This window comes from Capsicum annuum, chromosome 9 (assembly GCF_002878395.1).
Source record: "Capsicum annuum cultivar UCD-10X-F1 chromosome 9, UCD10Xv1.1, whole genome shotgun sequence".
In the NCBI taxonomy this organism is placed as follows: Eukaryota; Viridiplantae; Streptophyta; class Magnoliopsida; order Solanales; family Solanaceae; genus Capsicum; species Capsicum annuum.
Genome location: NC_061119.1, coordinates 58,754,895 through 58,777,379, shown reverse-complemented (window position 1 = coordinate 58,777,379; position 22,485 = coordinate 58,754,895). Strand labels below are relative to the sequence as shown.

The 22,485-nt window shown below is 30.8% G+C and overlaps 1 protein-coding gene across 10 annotated transcripts; it reads left to right on the top strand.

The window, feature by feature from the left end:
* Positions 1 to 2,047: 2,047 nt before the first annotated feature.
* Positions 2,048 to 13,619, top strand: LOC107842771. 10 transcript variants are annotated; one of them, XM_016686793.2, is made up of 4 exons: positions 2,048 to 2,286; positions 4,974 to 5,030; positions 8,845 to 8,899; positions 12,924 to 13,218. In XM_016686793.2, the coding sequence occupies exons 1-4, from the start codon at positions 2,167 to 2,169 to the stop codon at positions 12,989 to 12,991; spliced, it is 300 nt and encodes a 99-aa protein (XP_016542279.2). In that variant the 5' UTR covers positions 2,048 to 2,166; the 3' UTR covers positions 12,992 to 13,218. The 10 variants fall into 10 exon arrangements, 6 of the variants coding, with proteins under 6 accessions (XP_016542279.2, XP_016542281.2, XP_016542276.2 ...); XM_016686795.2 differs by having other exon boundaries at positions 12,869 to 13,218; XM_016686790.2 differs by having other exon boundaries at positions 8,779 to 8,899.
* Positions 13,620 to 22,485: the final 8,866 nt, after the last annotated feature.

The window sequence follows — 22,485 nt, the reverse complement described above, 5'->3', positions numbered from 1 at the left end:
ATCTATATAATTTTTTTGTATATAAGTGAAACCAACTATTGAGTCCAAAATCATCATAATCTCTCCATATACTATACCATTTTGAAATCGGGTATGATTTTAAGTGTGTTATAATTTGATTTCATTTTTGGTCTTTACTTTTTAGTTCATCTTTCTATTCTAAATTTCTAAAAGTTTAATGATAATATAGGTGATCACACAACAACTAAGATTTTATATTGTTACTACTACATCATATAATTTGACTCTTTACGCGGTTTTGTCAAGAATTCTTTGATTATAAAGGTATCTTTTTTTCGGATTTGATATTCGTATTGAAGACTATCTAAATTTGGATTTACGCTAAAAATCTCACATTGAGATTATAAAGATATGTGAAAATAGTTTATTTAAATTGGTCATTATCTTATTTAAATAACATTGTTATTTATTTGTAAATCATATATTAGAATATTTACAACAAGAATTTTATGCAAATCAGTTTCAAGGATGAGATTTTTTGCAGAATGGACAATCTTAAGACCTTAACTTTTACAAATAATTTTATGCAAATCAGTCTCAAAATATTTTTTTACTAAAAAAAAATAGAAAACAACAAACTATACAATTATACAAAGATTGAAAAGATTAAAAAAAAATTATAAATTAATTATTTATTTCATAGTTATTGTTAAAATCTATATTTATATATAAAGAAATAATGTAAAAATAATGATATGACATGCTTTTAAAATCACCATCCATACTGTGATCTTTTTAAGTCTTTTTTTTATTAACTAAAATTGTCAAAAACTAATTATAGTGGGTCATTAAAGTTGAAAGAATATTTACATTATAGTTGGTCATTAGAGTTTCAAGAATTGAATTGAGATAATGAATCATTAAGCTGCCTACGTGCCTTTTCGATTGCATTTTAGTCTTTTCAGGTTCCAAGGTTCAACATGTATTAATAATATTGAGTATATATTTCAAGATCAAGTTTTAACTCTCCCACAATTTTACTTCTTTTTAGTCTATTGAATCTTATAATAAAAAAAAAATAATTGTTCTTTTTGAGCATGTATCTTGATTTGAATTGTTCAGAAGACATTATGAAGGATTTGAAGAAGACAATTTAAGCAACAAATTAAAAATGAGATAATTTGTGTTTATTTCTTTGATACAAGTTTTTATTTACTTTTTATGAAAATTTCCATTTACTTTTTATCACTTTGAACAATTATAATTCTATGTGATTATATGCATGTTCTACTTCACGTTTGATTTTCTACAATTGTGATATTCGAAAATAAGTTTTTGCTTTTGGGCTATTCTTTCTTATTTGTTTTAGTTTTGTAGTTTCATCTTATGTCTGAAAGAGTGTATTTCACCAATTTTTTATTTGTTCATTAAATATATGTATGTGAGATAATGACAGAGTCAAAATTTTTATTAAGAAATGTCAAAATGTAAAAAAATAAATAAATGAAGAAGACAAAGAGTGTCAATATTAATATATATATTTGGAATAGAAAATAATGATGTGACATCTTTCATTGGTTAAAAAATACAATTTTTTTGATCTTTTCTCTATTTGTTTTCATTTATGTTCTATATTAAACAAAAGTTCAAAAAAGAAAAAAACTCTTTTAACTCTCTTAATTATATTAAATATGCAACGTTAGAAAATTTGAGTTCTCTTTTTTTTTTTTGAAATTTCTATAATGTGAAACTTAACAATCATTATTTTCATTACTCCCACAATTTTTTTTATTATCATAACCTATTAAATAATTAATAAGAAAAAAAATTATTTTAGCCCCTGTGTTAGGGCCTTATTATGATTTTAATTCCTGGGATTTTTAACTTTTCTCATTTAACCTTTAATTAATTAAAGTAAGCAGTTTTAATCCTTTAAGTAACAGTAGTTTGCAATTTTAACGGATCTTTCAATACAGTTAAGGGCATTTATGGTATTACACAATATTACTATTATTAACAATAAAATTTTGTTTTATCCTTCACGTGTAAAGAAATGTTTTTTCTTTTACATCACAACTAACAAGAAGGCTTCATTTCTATCATCTTTACTTGGACAGTGTGTTATTTTCTCTCTCCAACTCAACTTTCTGTTAATCTGTTGATTTTCCCTTTTTTCAATCAAATGCATAACTGAAATCAAAATTGATGAAATTCAAAGAGGAAATTCGTGGAGGAGCTTACGATAGAATGATTTTTGCTTCAATTATGTCAAATCGGATTTTCTTTCTCCATTTTTTTCAGTTCGACCTAGGGTCTAAGTTACTTGTATTCCTCTTCGATCTTTTTTCTTACAGACCTCGTAAATGTATTTTTATTTTTGAAATTTTTTATCTGTCTTTTTTATTAAATTCTCAATTTGGTGTTTTATTTGATTTGCATATCTGAAACTTTTTCTTGCATGGTAGCTCAAGTTTAGTAGCTCAACTCTACAATGGTATCTCATGTGTAGACTGGAGCTTTACATCTAGATGTAAAGACATTGAACTACTTCGGAAAACATATTTTCATAGATCTTGTTCTAACTATTGTCGTCGAGGTTGTTTTTGTTGGTAGGGTGGGGTATTGGTTGCTGAGATTACCTTGATTCCATTTTAATTTTTGTGCAAATAAAAAAATGAGAATGCCTTGATTCCATTTTGATTTTTCAAATAAAAAGATGGGAACTGCTCTGGCTGTGGTATGTTGTTTTCACCACAGTTTTCATTGTTCTTTCAATTAGTGAAAAGTAAAATTTCTTAACCCATTCTTTCTTGTACATTGTTAGTTGGTGTATGTTGGTCCTGAGTTTGTTCATCCTTATTTTAGGCTTCTAATTATCGCGAAAAAATTCGGTTCTAGTAGAAATTCTTAGTTATGCGTTGCTTAACTTTCATCATTATTGTGTTGTTTGGAGTTTAATCTCATGATTATGATGGTGGTTATCAGAAATAGACACAGGCCCAACGATTTAATAGTAGAGCATTGTGATGTTAACAACACAATCTACAGGTGAAAATGAGTGAAAGAGAAAGAATTTTATTGAACCTACATAAATCCTTAGTGATGGTTACTTCCGGTGAAAATCAGGTAAAATGTTACTTTTTTACTATTTAGTCATTTGAGGGTATAGGTGCCGGTCACCTCATCTCCTTTCTTACCTGCCCTTATTAGTAGCAGACAACTTTTTTTCTCGCTTTTCGTTCAATTTTTCTAGATAAAGGTTGGGTGGTGTAGGTTGGAACCGCATTTTGGTGAATTGCTTGCTTGAGTTAGAGTGGATTGAATTGATGCTACACCACCTCTATACATGATTCGTTTGCTTTGACATATGACCAGTATTTGGGGTGCATATTTACTTCACCTTCCTAAGCTGTTATTCGGTTCCCCTTCCCATTTTTCCTAAGCTTTTATCCGATTCTTCTTTTTTTCTTTTCCATTTATTTATTGTGGTAGGGATCCTCAAAGAAAGTGCAAGTTTCTACTGTCTACATTGTTATAATACTAAGAGATTTTATCTCCAAAACAGCAAGTGATGGTTGTGAGTGAAGGTTTTTCCTTATTTTTTTTAATGTCTCTCTTTTTTCGGTGAGGACTTGTTAAAGTTTATGCAGTCAACAAAATGCTAGCTTCCGTACAATGATTTTCCTGATAAACGCTATGGAAGACTTATGAAATAAAAATAGAATTGCCTCACCTGTGAAATTTTAGCTTCTATGTAAATTATGATGTGCTTTTGACTTTCGAGATGTGGATTTTATTTTCTTCTGTTTGCACCCACCTATGATTATTCTTCTGTTGTGGGCTTATTTTGCTCCATGCTACAACTTGATCTTCATCAGAAAAAAATTTCTTCATAAGAAAAGAAGCTGATCAAAAGTCAAACTTTCTCTATTTCATATAAAACCTCGTTTAGTTTTTGCATATTATTACTGCATTGTTGTGTGCTGTGGCTTTCATGAGATGACAATCTTGCAATAGGAACAACCCTTTCTCTTTTGTAAAATGAAATTGGAGAAATCTTTTAAATGAAAGGAACAAAAAGGGTGAGAACCAAAGATCTATTCAGAAACGTGCTTCAACATTTTTGCACTGCAGTATTGTAAGGATTAAGAAGTATGTATGCGTTCATGTCAAAAAAATTTATCCTTGAGATTTGATAATAGATTGCATAAGACGTTTCTTCAAAACTGTTGAGATGAGGATATGAAGACAGTGTAAGTTTTGATAAACTTGAAGTATGGGAGTCAGTCGCAGACAGAGCTAGTATTTTTCTCTCTCTGCAAAGCTTAAAGAGGTGTAGATGTCTTTCTTCTTAGGCTTTTGCTATTGAAACTTACAAAAACAAACCCATTCACATATAAAAAGTTGTAGCATCCAGTCAAAAGGAATACCTAGCATCTGTTTTTCATTATTCTCACATACATAAAATGAACTTCTGTTATTGTTTCAACCTTCTTGTCTGTTTTTTTCCTTTTTGTCTGAAAAATGAAACTTATGATTATTTCGGGTTCTAATTTAAAATTTAATTGGCTAGACTTTCCATGACTGAGTAAATGATGGTCAAAGGGCTCACAAAGTATGAGTACAAACAGATCACTCCAAACCTGCCAAGAGCAGTTAATAGGAGGATGGTGTCCTCGATAATGCTCCAAATTAAAATCACTATTTACTACAATAAACAAATTCAGATGCAGTCTTGAGCTGAACGAAGATAGTAGAGTGACGATAAATATCCATTTATAGTGTAATAGAGATGCTACATGTAGCGGTAGATTAATTTGTGTAAATGTCATGTTCTTTGTTAGGGACTAACGGGCTAGCTGTTTTCTATTGCTTAGAAATCTCTAATGGAATCTTAATGATTTAATTCCAGTCTTTCATAAATGTTGTTTTCGCACTTTGTGGTGCTGGTGATTCGGTTGTTATGTTTGCACCATACTATTTCAATGCATACATGTAATTCCAAATGACAGGTGTTACCGATATTCTGGCGGGTTCTGTTGATGCAAAGACACTTCAGCCTGATGCAAGTATGTACTTTAATTAACTTTAAATTGATGTTTTTGGATATTCGGCTTGAGTTTAAAGTTAAATTGCTTAGATACTTATTAAAAAATTAAATTAATTACTCGATTAATCAGTAAACTAATATAGAAATAGGATCGAATAAAAGATAATTGTGTAAGTTGCATTGAATTTTAAAAGGAAAAACACAATCAATTCACATACACTAGAGCATAATAAACCTTAAAGTCATCAAGAAAGAACCAGATATAAACTCACGTGCATAATGCCATCGATTTTCTCTCTTTATTTAAAGGATAACTTTCTTCTTATCCCTTGGATCACTGCTTACTCTTTTGCTATTTTGAGAAAGTGCTTCTTGTAATCTTTATAATGGGACGTACTGTTTTCCCATTTTTCCAATGATGAGTGGCCTTGTATCTTCTCTAGCATGCTCACCAATTTCTTTTAAAATAAATGCATAACTTCTCAATTGTTCTTGAGGTATCATTGTCTCATTAAATTGATTGAACTACAATATACAGAAGAGAATAAGTTAGTTAAGGTCCAATACAGACAACATGAGTAAAAAGAGAAAAGTAATTGCAATTTTTGTCACAAATAAGGAACTGGATTGCATTGATGCCACATTCTCAGTACTAGTGTTTGAAACGTGCAATAAAATAACATTTTAGAATTATTACCCTTGATGAAGAAAATCAAACTATATAACCACTTACTTCTGTAGCATTACTAGGTGTAGCATTACTAGGTGCCGAAGGACCTTCCTTTTCGCCTTGCTGATGGATCTATTGATGTTGAGCTTCAGAGTAGTTTCTTGCCATAAGAATAGGACACTTTCTACTATTATGTCCTAAAGTTCCATATGATCCACACTTCTTTTTTCTATTCTTTCTGATGCTTCTAACAAGGTAAGCTTATCAGAATCTGATTCTTTTTGAGTTGTCTCATCAATACCTTTCGTCCTTAATTTTTTTGGTCTACCTGATTGTGCTTTGTATATGGGTGGTAGTGGTGGTTCTAGCCCTGTCTTAGGCCATTGATTAATGCTAATAATTGGCAAGATTGATGGATCATAACTCTTCAAGTACTGCTTAACTGTGTAGCATTCATGAACATACATTTCAGTATCATCCTTCTTAACCCATATCGTTGCAATAGCATGATTACAAGGAATTTCTGTCAGTTCCCATCTCCTACAAGAACAAATTTACAAATTTTCTCCTTAAGACCAATAGAGAATAGCCTAAGATAGATGTCCTCAATTTGATAGTGAAATTGATTAGATTTAGTGATAATACATTTAGCAGCTTTGGCCTTATTTTTCTCTAGCTTCACTATGGTCCTTCGACAGTTTCTCCGGCAATACTGCATCATCTTGTCTCTGTTCTCTTAAAGTATGGACATCATGTACATCCTAATTGATTCAATCATTATCCAAATATGTTTGTCTCTTACATGCAGAAGTACATTATTGAATGATTCACATAAATTGTTTAATAACAAATCACACTTTAAAAAGGAAAAGAAAAAAAGCCCTTGTCGGAGGTTTATTAATGAACTATTCTGGGGATTTTGGGTCTATTTTTTCCATTTATTTCATACGCTTGGAGAATTCAGGTTCTGTAGTTGCCCTGGCAGCTGTCCATAGGGCATTTTTCAATGTTTGTCCCCCAAAACCTTCAGTCTTAAAATTACTGTGCTGATGTCTCACACAAAATCTGTGTGCAACATTTGGCATTGTCTCATCAAATGCTGGAATTAAACCTTTTTGCTTATCTGAAATTAAAGTGCATGCAAAAGGATTTTGTGAGATGCCCAAGTCCTCATCAAGAAGTGTAAGGAACCAACTCCATGTTTTCTTCAATTCACCTTCCACTATTGCGAATGCAATCGGATACATATCATTTTCAGCAATTCCTATTGCTGTCAATAGCTGGCCCCCTTTTTGGTTCCCTTTTAAATGACATTCATCAACTCCTATTATAGGTCGACATCTAGCTAAAAACCCCTGTTCATAAGCTGCAAAACACACATAGAGTCTTAAAAATCTTTTTCTACCATTGACCATTATTTTTGGATTTTCGTCCAACTTCAAAATACATGTTGCCCCTGGATTACTCCTCCTTAGCTCTGCATTGTAATTCCACAACATATCATATTGCTCTTCTCTAGTCCCAGTAATTAGATCTAATGCCTTCCTCTTTGCCATATAAGCTTGATTTCGAGTAATTGTACAATTATAAGCCCTCATCACGTAAGCTTTAAATTCTTTCACACCCCAAGTTGGATTAATTCTAAACTTTTCTATGTATTTCTTAGCTAAAAATCCAGAGTCAATAGTTTTGTCATCCCTTTGATTGCCACATGAATGGTTAGGGCCTATTGCCTTGATCATGAAAGGTTCATCTTGATTAGCCTTTGATGCAAATATAAACCATTCACAGCTTGGAATCTTGCAAGTTGCCCTCGACCTCCTACATTCATTTTTTTTGAACTTGATATCTTTTTTTTGACTCACAACATGTACTTCAACTGCCCATTTGAATTTTTTGCTATTACTGAAAATCATATTGAGCGTAAGCTTAAATTTTGGATCCTCCAAATCCCTAGTCAGATTAAAAACAGTGAACTTTTTTTGATTTTTATCATCAGGATCTCTATGTAAACTCATTAATTCCTCGTCTGATGTAGCACAATCATCTTCTTGAGTGTCATTGGGGCACATATCCAGCATGTCTGAGGCAACTTCAAATTCCATAGTTTTTTTAACTTGATTATCTCTACTTCTCCCATTAACACCAACCCACTCTATGGTAGAGTCAATGTTTTTTTCAAAAAGCGTGTCATCTTCTTCTAAGGAATAATCAGAGTTATGAAAGGACTCATATGCTTTACTTATGGCATCACTCTCATCATCTTTCTCTATTACATCCACATCTACTAGGCCTTCTTCATCATGTAGTATCCGGCCACCCTCGGAATCAACCACATCATAGCTCCATTGATCCTCATTTGTATGCTCGACGAATATTTCACCTCTTTACTGTTGGGTATTTCATAGACAAGGCTATATATATCCAAATCAGTTGATAAAAATCTCGTATCCATCTGAAAAAAAGGCCTAAATTTGGACCAAAATTTTACTTTCCTATCATTGACTTTCAAATTTTCTATATACTGCCTCATTTGAATGATAGAATTTTCATCACTATTGCAATAGTCATAATAAGCTATTTGTCCACTAACATAGTTCATCTCTGGTTCAAATACCCATCGACCTTTATAGTGTAGTTTAATGGTGTACATATTTGGATCCTCGCCTTCATCTGCCATGAGAATAGAAAAAAAGTAGAAGTTGTTAGGATTATTTTAATAAGAACTAACATTAAAAAAGTATTAACCGATCATATAAATTTGGAATGTACACCACAATACTTCATTTTTATGTTTCTTGTTGAAAATATTTCACTAAATTATTCTTTACGTATAATTTTTTTAATCAAATTTTGGTCCTGTTTCGGACCTTTTTATTGATTATTCAAACCCAAAAAATACACTTTGTAACCCAAGTCCAATAATGACCCGGTCCATTACCAAAGAAAATGAAAAGTTTCCTAATTAAATTTCTAACATTGGGACATAGAAAGTACAAAGTACTCTTCACTTTCCTTTTCTCAGTTGGCCGCCTCTTCTTCAGTCTTTCTCTTTCAACTTGCCATTGGCTTCCATTAGCTATCGACTTTACCTCAGGTAAGACAGTGCTTCTTGCTGCTTCAAACTCCATGTGATGTAGATGTTACCAATTGCTCTTCACAGGTAGTTTGGATGTATCCCCATAGGACCACGGAAACTCCTGGTTTGGCTCTCTCCGGTGAGCTTTTCTTCTCTCTTCTCTGCTGAATAAACGTCCAACCTAATACTAATTTTGACCTTTATATGTAGATGTTGACTTGATATCAACTTGTACCTCCTAGAAAATGTAGGAACCAACGTGCTTTGCTTTAAAATTCTATACATGCTGTTGTTGTGAATAGAATTAACTGCCAATGTCATGTTTACTTGCCAATCTTGCGTGTCCTGATTCTCAAATTTGGAATTTGTGATTTATCCATGTTTATGCATCTTCTAATGTGAGTAGGTAGCTCCATGAAACCACTAAATTCCCTTGTCTGCTGTACCTGAACTACTTCACTAGCTAATGCATCAACAACTGTATTGCCTTCTCGGAAAATATGTGTTATCTACCCCTCTAATGCTTGCATTTTGCACCATATCTCCTATAGTATATGTATTAAAGTCCAAGGTACCTTCCACTGTCTTGTTATCATTCTCACTAAAATGAGTAAGTCTGTTTCTATAGTAACCCCAACATATCCCTTCTCCTGGCAATGATGTAAAGCTACCTTAATTGCTAATGCTTCTGCCTCAATGTTAGTGGTTTCCCCTAAAGCTTCGGTTTTAGCACATAACACATCCCCTTTATCATTTCTAACACAAAAAGCTAAAGCACCTAGTCCTGGATTTCCTTTACATGCACCATCAGTGTTGCATTTAATCATATTCCTCTTTGGGAAGTTCCAAGTAACTTTGACACAATGTAGTTTAGGCCTATACTTTCTTAGAATATTGACTGTATCAGGCCAATACACCTTCCTAATTTTTAGCCAAGGAAAAAGAAACTTAATTACCTTCCTTATCAGGTCCTGAGCTTGCCATACAAGATCCTCAAAAGTGGTCCTTCATCCACATTTAATGCCATTTCTTCTCTTCTAGATACACCACATTATGATAATCGAGACAGATTTACAAACTGCATCAAGCTTTGGTGTGATCTTAGTTGTCCACCAAGTCTGAATTATTTGTGCCAGTCCCATTTCATCAATATCAATACCTGCAAAAACAGCAAACTGCCTCCATAGCCTTTCAGCTATGGGGGCTGTTAGAAATAAATGAGTTCCTCTTCTCTGTTATCACAACACCAACATCCAGAAGCCATATTAATCCTCATCATCTTTAGAACATCATCAATAGCAATTTTCCTTTTCCATACCCTCCACATAAAGAAATTGATTTTGAAAGAAAGCTCTTTCACCCATATGTCCATATATTCTTTCTTCTTTTCTTTCTTACTTCGAACAAGATCCCAGGCTAAGCTAACCGTTAAGGTCCCTCAAGTATTTGCAGTCCACCAAGGATTATCATTTCCAAGCCCATCTTTTGGAACACTAACAAACTCATTTATATATTCCACCATCTCCTCAGAAACCTTCAGGCTCAACTTTTCTAGATCCTATTTTCCATCTATCACAAAATCCCTTACCTCTAACTCTTCTGCCTCCCCTAAAACATTGTCAAGATCGTACAGTGCACCTATTCTAGTCCAATTATCAAACCAAAAACTAGAATTTCCAGCTTTTATCTGCCACCAGATGCAATGCTCCACTTCTTCCCTTAGCTCAATCATTTTCTTCCAAATATGTGAGGCCCCATTTTCTTTAGCCATAATCGGATGATGTTTTTTTACAGTATTTGTTCCACATGAATTCACTCCATAGGGAACCATAGAGGTTCTAAATTTCCACCATAGTTTAGCACAAAGAGCACTAGAAATTGATGACAAAGTTTTGAATCTAATATCTCCTTCATCCCTTGGAAAACACATGTTTTCCCATGAAATCCAATGCTTATTTTTTGGCTTCAGTAGAATTTTCATAGAAAAATTTAGCAAAAATTCTATGAAGTTGAGTAATAATGCTAACCGGAGGACTCAAAGCTGATAACAAGAAAATTGGCATGGATTGTAAAACACTGGTAATTAGAGCATACCTACCACCAAAGGACAACAACTTATGCTACCATAAACTCAATCTTTTCACCACCTTCTTAATCATATCCTCAAAATGAGACTTCTTCTTTCTTTCATAAAAAACTGGACAACCCAGATAAGTGAAAGGAAAAGTCCCCTTATTTATTCTAGTAGCATTTCTGACAATGCTGTAGATCCTAAAAAGGGTTTTCTTATGAAGATAAAAAAACTCTTCTCCAAATTTATCATTTATCCCGACAATCTTTCATGCTCTCTCAAAACATGTATCATTTTCTTTATTGAAGCTTTATGTCCCGAGCAAAATAATATAGTATCATCTGCATATGATAAATGATTTATCCGAGGGCTCCACTTAGGCATCCCAAACCCTATGAAAAAAGGGTCATCAAAAAATTTATTTAGGCCCATTGACAGTACCTCAGCAACTATAATAAATAAAGTAAGGGATAATGGATCCCCTTATTTCAAACCCCTTGATGACTGGAAAAAAACCAAAAGATTGCCCATTCACCAAAACTGAATACCGGTTGTTGCTGATAAGTCTGACAACCATATCAATGATTCTTTCAGAAAAACTAAACCTTCTCAAAACCTTTATCATATACTTCCATGATACTCTGTCATATGGTTTTTCCATGTCTAGCTTGACCACTACATTATAATTCTTCTTTCTCAAATTGATATCTCTAATAATCTCTTATGCCAGAAGAACATTTTCAGTAATACTCCCCCCTTTAACAAAACCTGACTGGTTAGGGGAAATGATAAGTGGTAAATACCCTGCCACTCTCTCATGAAGAAGCCTAAAAATAATCTTATTGACAAAATTGCTCAAGAGGTCTGAGATCATCATAAGTAGTGACCAATTCCTTTTTGGGTATCAAAACTAGAGTAGTATGTGTAACATACCTAGGCAGTTCTTGCCCACAAAAAAAAGCTTTAACCATATTGGTTATATCATCTCCTATAATGTCCCAGCTGAAAGAACTAACTTGTAAAGACATCAGGTCCACTAGTTGATTCCCCATTCAGATCAAAGATCAAACACCACCTGTTTCACTTTATTTTTTATAGGAATTTTCTCCATTTGTTCAATTTGCTCACTAGAGATTAATTGAGGTATACTAAGCTTCAATTCACCCTCATATTCAACCTGTGTTTCTGTAAACTGATCTCTGAAAATATTAACAGCCTCTTCTCCTATGTTTTGAGTTATACTGATCAAATCCCCTTGCTTGGTTCTAGTCTTTTTCAATTGCATCTTTCTTCTTCTATCCTTAACATATGTATGAATTTTTTTTGAGTTTTTATCCCCATTTGTAAACCACTTCATCCCAGCTTTATGCTTCCAAAATTCTTCTTCAATATGCAAATATCTTCTGATCTGCCTCTGCCTTACTTAACCTCATTTTATTCTCTTCTGGAGGTGAAAGTTCCAATTGTATCTTCATTGCTTTAGCCATATCTTCCAGAGTTGCAATTTTTTGAAAAATATTTCCAAAAGTCTTCTTACTCCATTCAACTAACATCTTTATGCACCTCTTCAGTTTGGTATGAATCACCATAAAGGAGAGCCTTCAATATCTCCAGTCCATGCTTCCTTCACTACCTTATGAAAATCTTCATGTTTAGCCCAAAAGTTCAGAAATCTGAAAAGCTTGACAATCTAATCCTGAGTTGCATCACATACCACATGTAAGGGTGTATGGTCTGATCCTTGTCTTATAAAGTGATGAACCTCACTATTTGGAAGAATTTGCAAAAATTCATTGTTAACCAAAACTCTATCCAGTCTCTTACAGATACAGTCCTCTTCAATTCTTTTATTCCTCTTCAATCAGTGTTATGCATTAATCAAATTAATGGTTTTGGTTCTTTTTCATTGAGAAGTATTAAAGATCTAGTCTAGTTAAGTTTGATTGAGTACTCACATGTCGGTGTGGATTGTAGCCCGCTTTTGTAACACAGTTTCATTATGAAAATACTGATTATCTTTCTTTTCACAAGGTGCAGTGAGTTTCTTTATGTGCCGTAGGAGGGGTTGCTAAATTGTTTTCTCATACAACAGGAAAGACAAGAAAAGAGAAGAGGTGTTCATCAATCTACAAACACAAAAGTTATTTATCCATGATTTAGATGATTAATCCCCATTCAAATGAATGAAAGAAGGAAGAAGATTGAGATATGGTTATGAATGAAGGGAGGATGCTACAGAACAATTTGTGAAGTGTTACGTTTAGGGTTCTTTTTGTTCTTAAAGAAGTGTTTGTTGTTGTAATACCATAAATGCCCTTGACTATGTTGACAGATCTGTTAAAATTACAAATTGCCGTTACTTAAAGGATTAAAATCATTTACTTTGATTAATGAAATGTTAAATGAGGGAAGTCAAAGATCACAGGGATCAAAACAATAATAAGGCCCTAACATAGGGATTAAAATAATTTTTTTCTCAATTAATAATAATATTCATGATATATATTTAGTATTTCTATATTACAGTCTTATAAATAAACATAGTAAAACTTTGTACAAATAATCACATTAGTTTTTTAAGTTTCATGTTATATTTTCGATGCTTATTACATTTCTTTTTGTTTTTTGTCTTGAAGAATAAGATGAAGGCTATTGAATGATGGCGTCGGCTTGTGGGAGATGTCGATAAGAGTTCGAAAGATTGTATATTAATTTTATATATATATATATATATTTTTTTATATATTTAATGATTAAGATCGTAAGAATAATGTTATATTATTTTTTTATTTTTATACGTTCTTTTTATGTTTTTTTTGTTTGTATATATGAATTTCTTTGTTGTAAGTTCATAAATTCTTTTGATTCAAAATAGTAATTTATAATTTTGTTCGAAATCTACCAACATCGTCTTTTTTAACCGCGCAAAGCACGGGTAGATCTACTAGTATATATATATGAAAAGGAGAAATATGAAATTGGTGACGTGGCGCTTTCTAAGGCCAAGAATAAAATTATTTGTCTTTTTTGTTAATATTTGGACATTTTTTCTCTTTTAAAAGATGAAAAATACACTTTAAAAATTTACAAAATATTAAATATAACCACATTTAATTTATTTACACATCAATGCTATTAATCTCCATTTAGCCACATTTAATTCATTTCTGCATCAATGCTACAAATCTCCATTTTTTTTAAAATTCAGTTACAATACATATGCCTTTTTATCTTCTAGCAATAAAAAATATATAATTAAATAACTTAAAGTTGATTTTCATAATTAATTCTCACTCAATGTCATGAATATATAATCTCTTCTAATTGAAGATTGTTGTTTGTCACTTTTATGGATGGCATGGCTTAACGGATTTCGCTGCCACCAATTTGAAAATTTTATTAATTTTTGTGCTATTTGATGCGATTATTTATTTATTTTTTTCCTCATCATTTTAATTATTTCTTATTTATACATTTTCCTTATCATTTTGTTGTTGATTGTAGTTGAGAATATTGTGTTATTGAATTGTGTTTGAAGTTTTATTTTTTGTTTTGATTTATGTTGTAAAAGATAAAAATATCAATTGTTGATAGTGTATTAAATTATGATTTTTTTCTTATCTCACCGATTTTAACTTTGTACCTTTTTCGTAGGTTAATTGATTGGTGTGTAGTTACATTTGAATTATGGAGATATCGTTAAGTTGTATTTAATTGATATTTCTTGAAATCACGAAGAAATGATAAGAAACATGTCATTATCTTTCTCATAAAGGTTTAGTTGATTAAAATAGAGTATGAATTTACAAGTTATTTTTCTTTCAACTAAAAAAAGTTCAACATCTACAAATTTAATTTTACGTAAAAAGAAACTAATATTAGGTAGTTTTATTAGTATTTTTTTATAACTAAATCATATACAAAAATATTGATCACAAAAAAATGCCTTCAACTAATTCTCCTTTTCTATTTTATTTCTTAATTTTTAAATAGTGGATCGTTTAATTAATTGAGCCAAGATCTCCTTTCACTCTCTTAATATGATCTCTTTTTTCTTAAATTTTTCTCATCCTTTTAAAATTATTTATTTAATTAAAATGTGCGTGTATCATGTTTTTGTTTTTCCTCTTTTTATGGGTATATTTAATTTTTGATTTCTAATAATTTTTTTTGAACTTTTAGTGATAATATGTTGTATAGAGCCAAATGAACTATTTTTGCAGTCTTCATGTTATGGCAAGTAATTAAAATTTCACCAACATGGGTCGTGGTGCAGTGAATGGGGCTACTCCACCCTTAATCAGAGGTCGAGGGTTCGACCCTGGGTATGGAGAAAATTCTGTTGGGAGCGTTGCCACCTTAATGGGCCTTGCAGCGCACGATCCAAATTAGTCAGGCTCCAATACCGGGTACCGAACACCGAACACTGGATGAGAAACCAAAAAAAAAGTAATTAAAATTTTAGAAGTAATGATTTTAAGTATTTTCTTTTATAACATATCATTTTTAAGTATTACATTTTGTTTATTTATAGTGAAGTTATATTGAGTCCAGTTGAAATAATAAACATGGTTTTGGGAATATCATTCAGATTACATGTAAGTGAATTATATTTATACGAATGAAAGATATTGCGTAAAGAAAGATTAAAAATAAAAATTTGATGTTGTAAGATAAAAACAAAAATATAACAAAAGTTACTTATATATTATACAATGATGAAATTGAACCACATGTGGTCGGTTTTCGTAATAATTAAAAAAAAAATTGAAATTAAAGTTTAATAAATTACAATTAATAAATTAATAAAATATAAAAATAAATTAATAAATTAAAATTAATTTTTAACAAACTAAAATTTTAATAAATTCTATAATATTTAAAACAACATTCAATTAATTTAATACAATTTGTATATATAAATACACAGTAGATACACTGTGTATGGGACCCGGACAACATCCAATTAATTTAATACAATTCGTATATATATAAATCAGATAAGTAGTTATTTTATCATCACATTAACACGAGTAATATATTTCCTCAATCGTATAATAATATCAATGAATCTTGCTAATTACGACAATTTTTTGGTTAATTATCTTTTAAATATGATAATATATATATATATATATATATACACCTCATTATACTAGTCTTACGTTATTACAACTTCAACAACATACGCGTGTCTACATTGACCCAAAATAGTATATCTATTTCCTCAATAGTATGATATATATCAACGTATCATTCAAAATATTTTGATATATAGATTTAGTTATCTAGCTTTCGATTACTGCATACGTCACCACAGGAGATATACGTATATATACATATATCTAATTGTCTATCAGTTTTCAAATACGTACTATAAAAATCAAATTCACGATTTTACTACACCATAATAATATACAACGTATTTCACAAATACTCAGATGAATTATCGATTACATTATCTTATGTCATTAATATACCTTCACTATATAATATGTATATATTATATATATATACCTATACATACACACACATATACACACTATCGACTATATCAATTTCTAAATACGTACTATATATATCACATACGTACACGAGTATATTATCCAATAATATAATGCGACGTGTTCATATACATACTCAGATGAGAGATCGATTAATTATATTTGATTAGCTTAATTATACTTTACTAGGTTTTGACTACATCGTTCATCAATCAATCACTACATGATATATATATATATATATATATATGAAACTCTTGAATGCGTACTATATATATCACATCCACAAGTATATTACTTTATAATAGAACACGTTCATTATATTCTGATAAATTATCGATTATCTATTACATTATTATATCTGGAATAGTAACATAATATCATTATCTCAACGGTATGATATATATATACACATATTCATTATACAAAGATTATGCATGTTTAAAGTCATTTAACGTATATACAAAGAAAAATATTTACTTTATATATTGAAACATAAGTAAAAGATAAAGATTATGTTTAACGTAATTTGTTTATTTTATTTGATATATTTTTTAATGTAATTTTTTCACAAAATTTAAGAATGATTAATTTTTATTATTATTACATTGGTTATCGACTATGTGTGATTAGTGTAATTTCAAAAAATTATATATATATATATATATATATATATATATATATAATAAATTATATATATAATTATTTTTAATGAAAATAATATATATATATTTGATTAGATCTATATAATTATTGGTTTCTAAAAATTATTTACTTTTTAATTTTTTTAGCTCAAAAATCGATCACAAGTGGTCAGTTTCTTTAATTTATTTTTTTATTTTAATAAAAATCGACCACAAGTGGTTGGGTTTTTTAAAATATTTTCTTTTTTTAAAAAAAATAAAAACCGACCACTAGTAGTCGATTTTTAAAAGCTAACTAAAAAAGAATTTATAAAAACCGACCACAAGTGGTCAGTTTTTAAAAATATGTTTTAATTATATTTTTTAAAATAAACCAACCACAAGTGTTCGATTTTTTTTTTTAAATTTTAGTTGTAAAATAAATAATAATTAACATAAAAATTATTGAAATTATTATTTTGAAATTTTAAAATATAACAGCAACCACATGTGGTCGCTTTTTTAAAAATAAATTAATAAAAAAATAAAAAACCTAACACTTGTGGTCAATTTTTTCCGATCAAAAAGTGTGGTCGGTTTTTGTGGTTAGTTCTTTTGGTATTTTTAGTAGTGTATGACATCAAATAGAATCAATTCTTCGTTCTGGGATGTACAACAATAAAGGTAAACATATCAAAATTAAGACCCGATTCATTCACTTTGTAGTGTTCGTCATTTAATTTTCTGCATGATTTATATGTTAATGTCAGATTTTTACACCAAGAATTATATAAATCAATATCTTTAAGATTGATTTATGTGCCTGCCGGTATAAAGCTTTAACAGCCCATAGACAATCCATTCAAAATAGTCATCGATCAACTTTGTTAGTTTTTTTAGAGCCTTGTCCAAGATGTTGAACCCTTCAAATGAGTAATTCTTCCGTTCTTCTAGACTGACAGGCTTCACTTTTTCTTCGTCTTTGGAAGCAGTTGATGGATTATCAACTGTGATATTATGTTGTTCAGCAATAGCTTCTACTGTGACATCCACCTGGAAAGATAGAATTGTTAATGCTAATCACAAAGATGCTAACATATATGTTTTAGCAAATCAAACGGGTGTTCCTCCTGTTTTAATTTGTCCAAACAAATGAGTCACATGCTGCAACAGATGGATAATATTTTGGGATAAATCAAAACAGGAGGAAGACCTGTATGATAATTTCCAATAGATGACCCATCTGCTGAAACATATGACTCATCTGTTTGGACAAACTAAAATAGTAGAAAATTTGTCCCAACAAATGACCCATATGTTGCAGCAGATAGGTCATCTATTGATACAAATTAAAATTGTAGGAAGACCTGTTTGATTTGTTAAAATAGTCGAGATATATGTTGCAACAGATAATGCGTCTAATGCAACAGGTTAGTCAACTGTTGCAACAGATACATATATCTGTTTGATAATTTTAAACAGATATATCATCTGTTGCAACAGATATGTAGTTTGTTTGTTTATTGAAACAGATGATATATATTCACCTTCTTCAGCTCATGCCTCTCTCCTGTGACTCTTGTACATTGATCAAAAGTGCAAAACATAGACATAGGAGTTTCAATTTTGCTTTTTTTATGCTTGATGATGCCTTGGAAATGTCTTTCTTCCCCCTCTTAGTCGCTTAATCTCTAATGGAGTGTATGGATATGAAATTCTCTTTGATGGAATGACACCTCTCTTAGATGTCAATTCCTTTACAAAAGTAGTTAATGCATTATAGCATTAATCACTCCATCATGTTTCGCCTTGTAGCCTTGACATTTGCATGCAAAACATTCGCTAGGACAGAAAAAATCTTTAAAAAAATAGTATAATCATAAACATAATGGTTTGTTGTTTCAAAAACTATAAGAGGAGCATCATTAGCCCCAACAAAAACAACACTACCACTGCCGCTGCCACCACCAACAACTCTATCACCACTAACACCATTAGCAACAATAAGCCCACCCTCTAAAATTATTTTTCTTGTGATGGTTGTTTCTCCAAATAATTTTTTTTATTATATCGATGACCTTAGGGTCTGATAAAGTTTGCACAGATCGTAAAGTAAGAAAACATGGCATCTTCAACTCTCGATTGATCGGAACAAGCCACGGATGCACAATCTAAAATAAATCAGTATATATATTAGCATGATAATTAAATCATTTAAAAATTATTAATTAAAAAAAAACTTAATTAGAATTAGACTTACTGCTTCCTTCGGGGGGTTGAAGAGATCAAGAAATTTTGTATTTTTATCGATTTTGGCTGACAACTATCTCAGGATTCTTGGACATGAAACTTCTTTCTGGTAGTTCACTTGTTGTCTCAAATAAGGAATGACTTCAGATACCCAAGACTATAAAATAACGCCAATAAATCAAAAGCATTATTCAATTAAAAGTAAATGAATCATTATAAAGGATATATTTACCTTGAAAGCCAATGAAAAGCCATATAAGTTGACTGTCTTTGGCGTTAACGGAGTCAATAAATATTTAACAGTTATTTTGAAGCTTTCATAACCCCAAGGATAGTTGTTAGATGTCTCAAGATCCTCGGAGAGTTTTATTAAATCGAGTGGTATGTTGTTGTTAACGTCTCTCACTCAAAGAATATTATGTACAAACCAAATCAAACACAATGATTGTTTGTTCTTCTTTGAAAATCTTTTACCTTTCAATGCTTCTATCAGATTTTTGTTTTAAAAGCTTGGACCAACAAGGGACACCAAGTCATCACCATCACTTAACTTGAATTTTTCTTTTTTGAGTGTGCGGGGTGCTTTTTTTAGGGTTAGAATAGGTATTACTTGAGAAAGAGAAGGAGGGTAATATTTTAGTCTAGTAACTATGATAAACTCCTTCCAACCAAAACAAACAGACATGCCACAGTAATTTATCCACACTTCATCCATCTTATTTTTATTTTCATACTTAAACCTACGTTTGAGAAGATCATATGCCATTTTAATTTGGAAACGAGCATTGTTGTCCTCCAACAAATCAAGATATTGCCCAAAGCAGCTGTCCTTGAAATAAGCATCTAATTTTTTGTCTCAAAGTATTTTTCTAAAGGCATCAAAATATTTTTCCATGGCTAACTTAACCACGAAATCACTAGTTAAATTTGTGGCACCATCGCACTGCATTCTCACAGAATAACTATCAATGATGAAGGTTTTGACCAACTCTTCAGTGGAAGATTTATTAGCATTTGGATCATCTCCTTTGAAACATTCGTTATCCTTATGTTCATTATCTTTTGCTTCTGATTGAGATGACACTTGTAAAGCAAGCTCATAGAGTGGTGGATATAGCCTAGCTGCTTCACTTGTTCCTTTACTTGGACTTGATCCGGTTTCTTTTTTTTTTTTTGAGAGCCACATAATCTAAAAATAACAAGAAAATAAAAAAGATTATAATTGATTAAAACATCGTTAAAAAAAGGATAACAGTAAATCTAACATGTACAACACAATAAAATAATAGTTCCAACAAATCACACATATGTTGCAACAGGTGTGTTATATGTTACAACATATAATTAACTTGTTGCAATAGATGAGTAATCTATTGTAAACAATAAAAATAGTTTCTACACTATTGTAATTTCTTCCAACAGATCACTCATCTGGTGAAACAGATTTCTGGTCTGTGCAACAGATCAACTATCTATATTATTTAAATTTCTTCCAACAGAAGCATCATCTGTCGCAATAGATGAATTATCTGTTGGGAGAAATCAAAGTCTTAGATATATCATCCTATTGAAATATTTTATAGGATTTCAAACAACAGATTGTCCATCTGTTGCATCAGAAGGTTCAGTTGTTGCAACATATAACTAACCGATTGCAACAGAAGAGTAATTTGTTGTAAACAATAAAAATAGTTTTTATACTGTTGTAATTTCTTTCAACAGATCACTCATCTATTGAAACAACTGACTGGTCTGTGCAACAGATCAACTGTCAATATTATTTAGATTTCTTCCAACGAAAACATCATTTGTCACAACAGATGAATTATGTGTCGGGAGAAATCAAAGTCTTGGAAATGTTGTTCTATTGGAATAGTTGACAGAATTTCAAACAACAGATTGTTCATCTGTTGCATCAGATGATTCATCTATTGCATCAGATGGTTCAACTGTTGCATTAGATGGTTCATCTGTTGCAAAAAAAATAGTAGCAAGATTTTGTGTAATAGAACAACAAAAATATCACCATTTAATATCAAATGCACTAATTTTACCAAAAATAACAACAAATCAGCCCAGCAACACCAACACAACATAGACGCCAAGAACATCAACAGTGACCAAAAATACTAAAATTGTTGTTTTGTTTGTACAAACACAAAGAACAAAAATCAAACTTCAAAAAACTCAACAGACACCAACAAATTGAATAATCAGTTCGACAACAAGCACTACAGTAACAACAAAAATTATTTTTCAATTCGAAAAGAGAAGAGAAGAATAATAAATATCAGAAATTAGGTTTTTCTTCAGTCCTTATTTCAACTTTAGGCAGCAAATATTGAAATTGTTAACCAATACTAGAAGAGAAGTTGACTCAAGTTCCTCTTTTTCTTAATAACTAAAAAGCCCTAATTTTTTTTTATGAAAGAAGACAAGGGACGATGAAGAACTCGAAGTTGTTGTCGTCAGAGAGCAATGTTGTCATGACGATTGAAGGTTGAAAGTCGAAAAGAAACTCGAAGCCTAACTATTTGTCATCGAGAGTTTGAAGTCGCCGAAGATTGAAGGGAGAAATTTGCAGAACTATTAGTTGGGAGAAGCTTGAGAGAAACAATCGAGATAGGGAGAGGATGGAGAGGAGAGAAATGATTGATTTGGAGAGGGGAGGGTGTGGGTTGATTTGTATTTTTGAAAAGATTAGAAAGTTTTAAAAATATTAATCAAGTCCACAATTAACTTAATTAAGTTTTCTAATTGTGTTTGACCCTTTAAGTTGGTCAATGTCACCAATCCTTCATTCAAGACTCAAATGACACCTTTCCTTCAATTTTCTCACTCTATAATTAAGTTAAATTCTCAATGATAAACCTTTAGAATAAATATTTGTCACTCTATTTTAATGTACCTAATTTTGATTTGACACAAAGTTTAAATTTTTTTAAAATCTTGTGTTAGTTTATAAATATATCCTTTAATTTTGTGGTATTAAACACGCAATCTAGTAAGTCTAATTTAAAAAGAAAAGTGATTTGTCATCATTACAAGTTAAATCTATATCTATAATATATTAAAAGTGTTAAGCGACTTAGAAATGTTGTTTGAACTTTTTGTCTTTAATTAAAAGTCCTTACTTTAGACAAAATCGTCTTTTCACTATTTTTTTTAAATATTTAAGAGTTAAAAATTAATTAAATATATTTATGGCAAAACCTTTTCTTATTAAAAGTCATCAAAATTAATGACAACTGATACTTTTTCAGTAGTTTAAGAATTC

What these genes read in the sequence shown, in the direction of transcription:
- LOC107842771 (XM_016686790.2), top strand. Translation starts at nt 2,167, where the DNA reads ATGAAATTCAAAGAGGAAATTCGTGGAGGAGCTTACGATAGAATGATT. An exon ending in GACACTTCAGCCTGATGCAA is followed by an intron (nt 5,031 to 8,778) that starts GTATGTACTTTA and finishes ACTTTACCTCAG; the next exon opens with GTAAGACAGTGCTTCTTGCT. An exon ending in TCCTGGTTTGGCTCTCTCCG is followed by an intron (nt 8,900 to 12,923) that starts GTGAGCTTTTCT and finishes CTCATACAACAG; the next exon opens with GAAAGACAAGAAAAGAGAAG.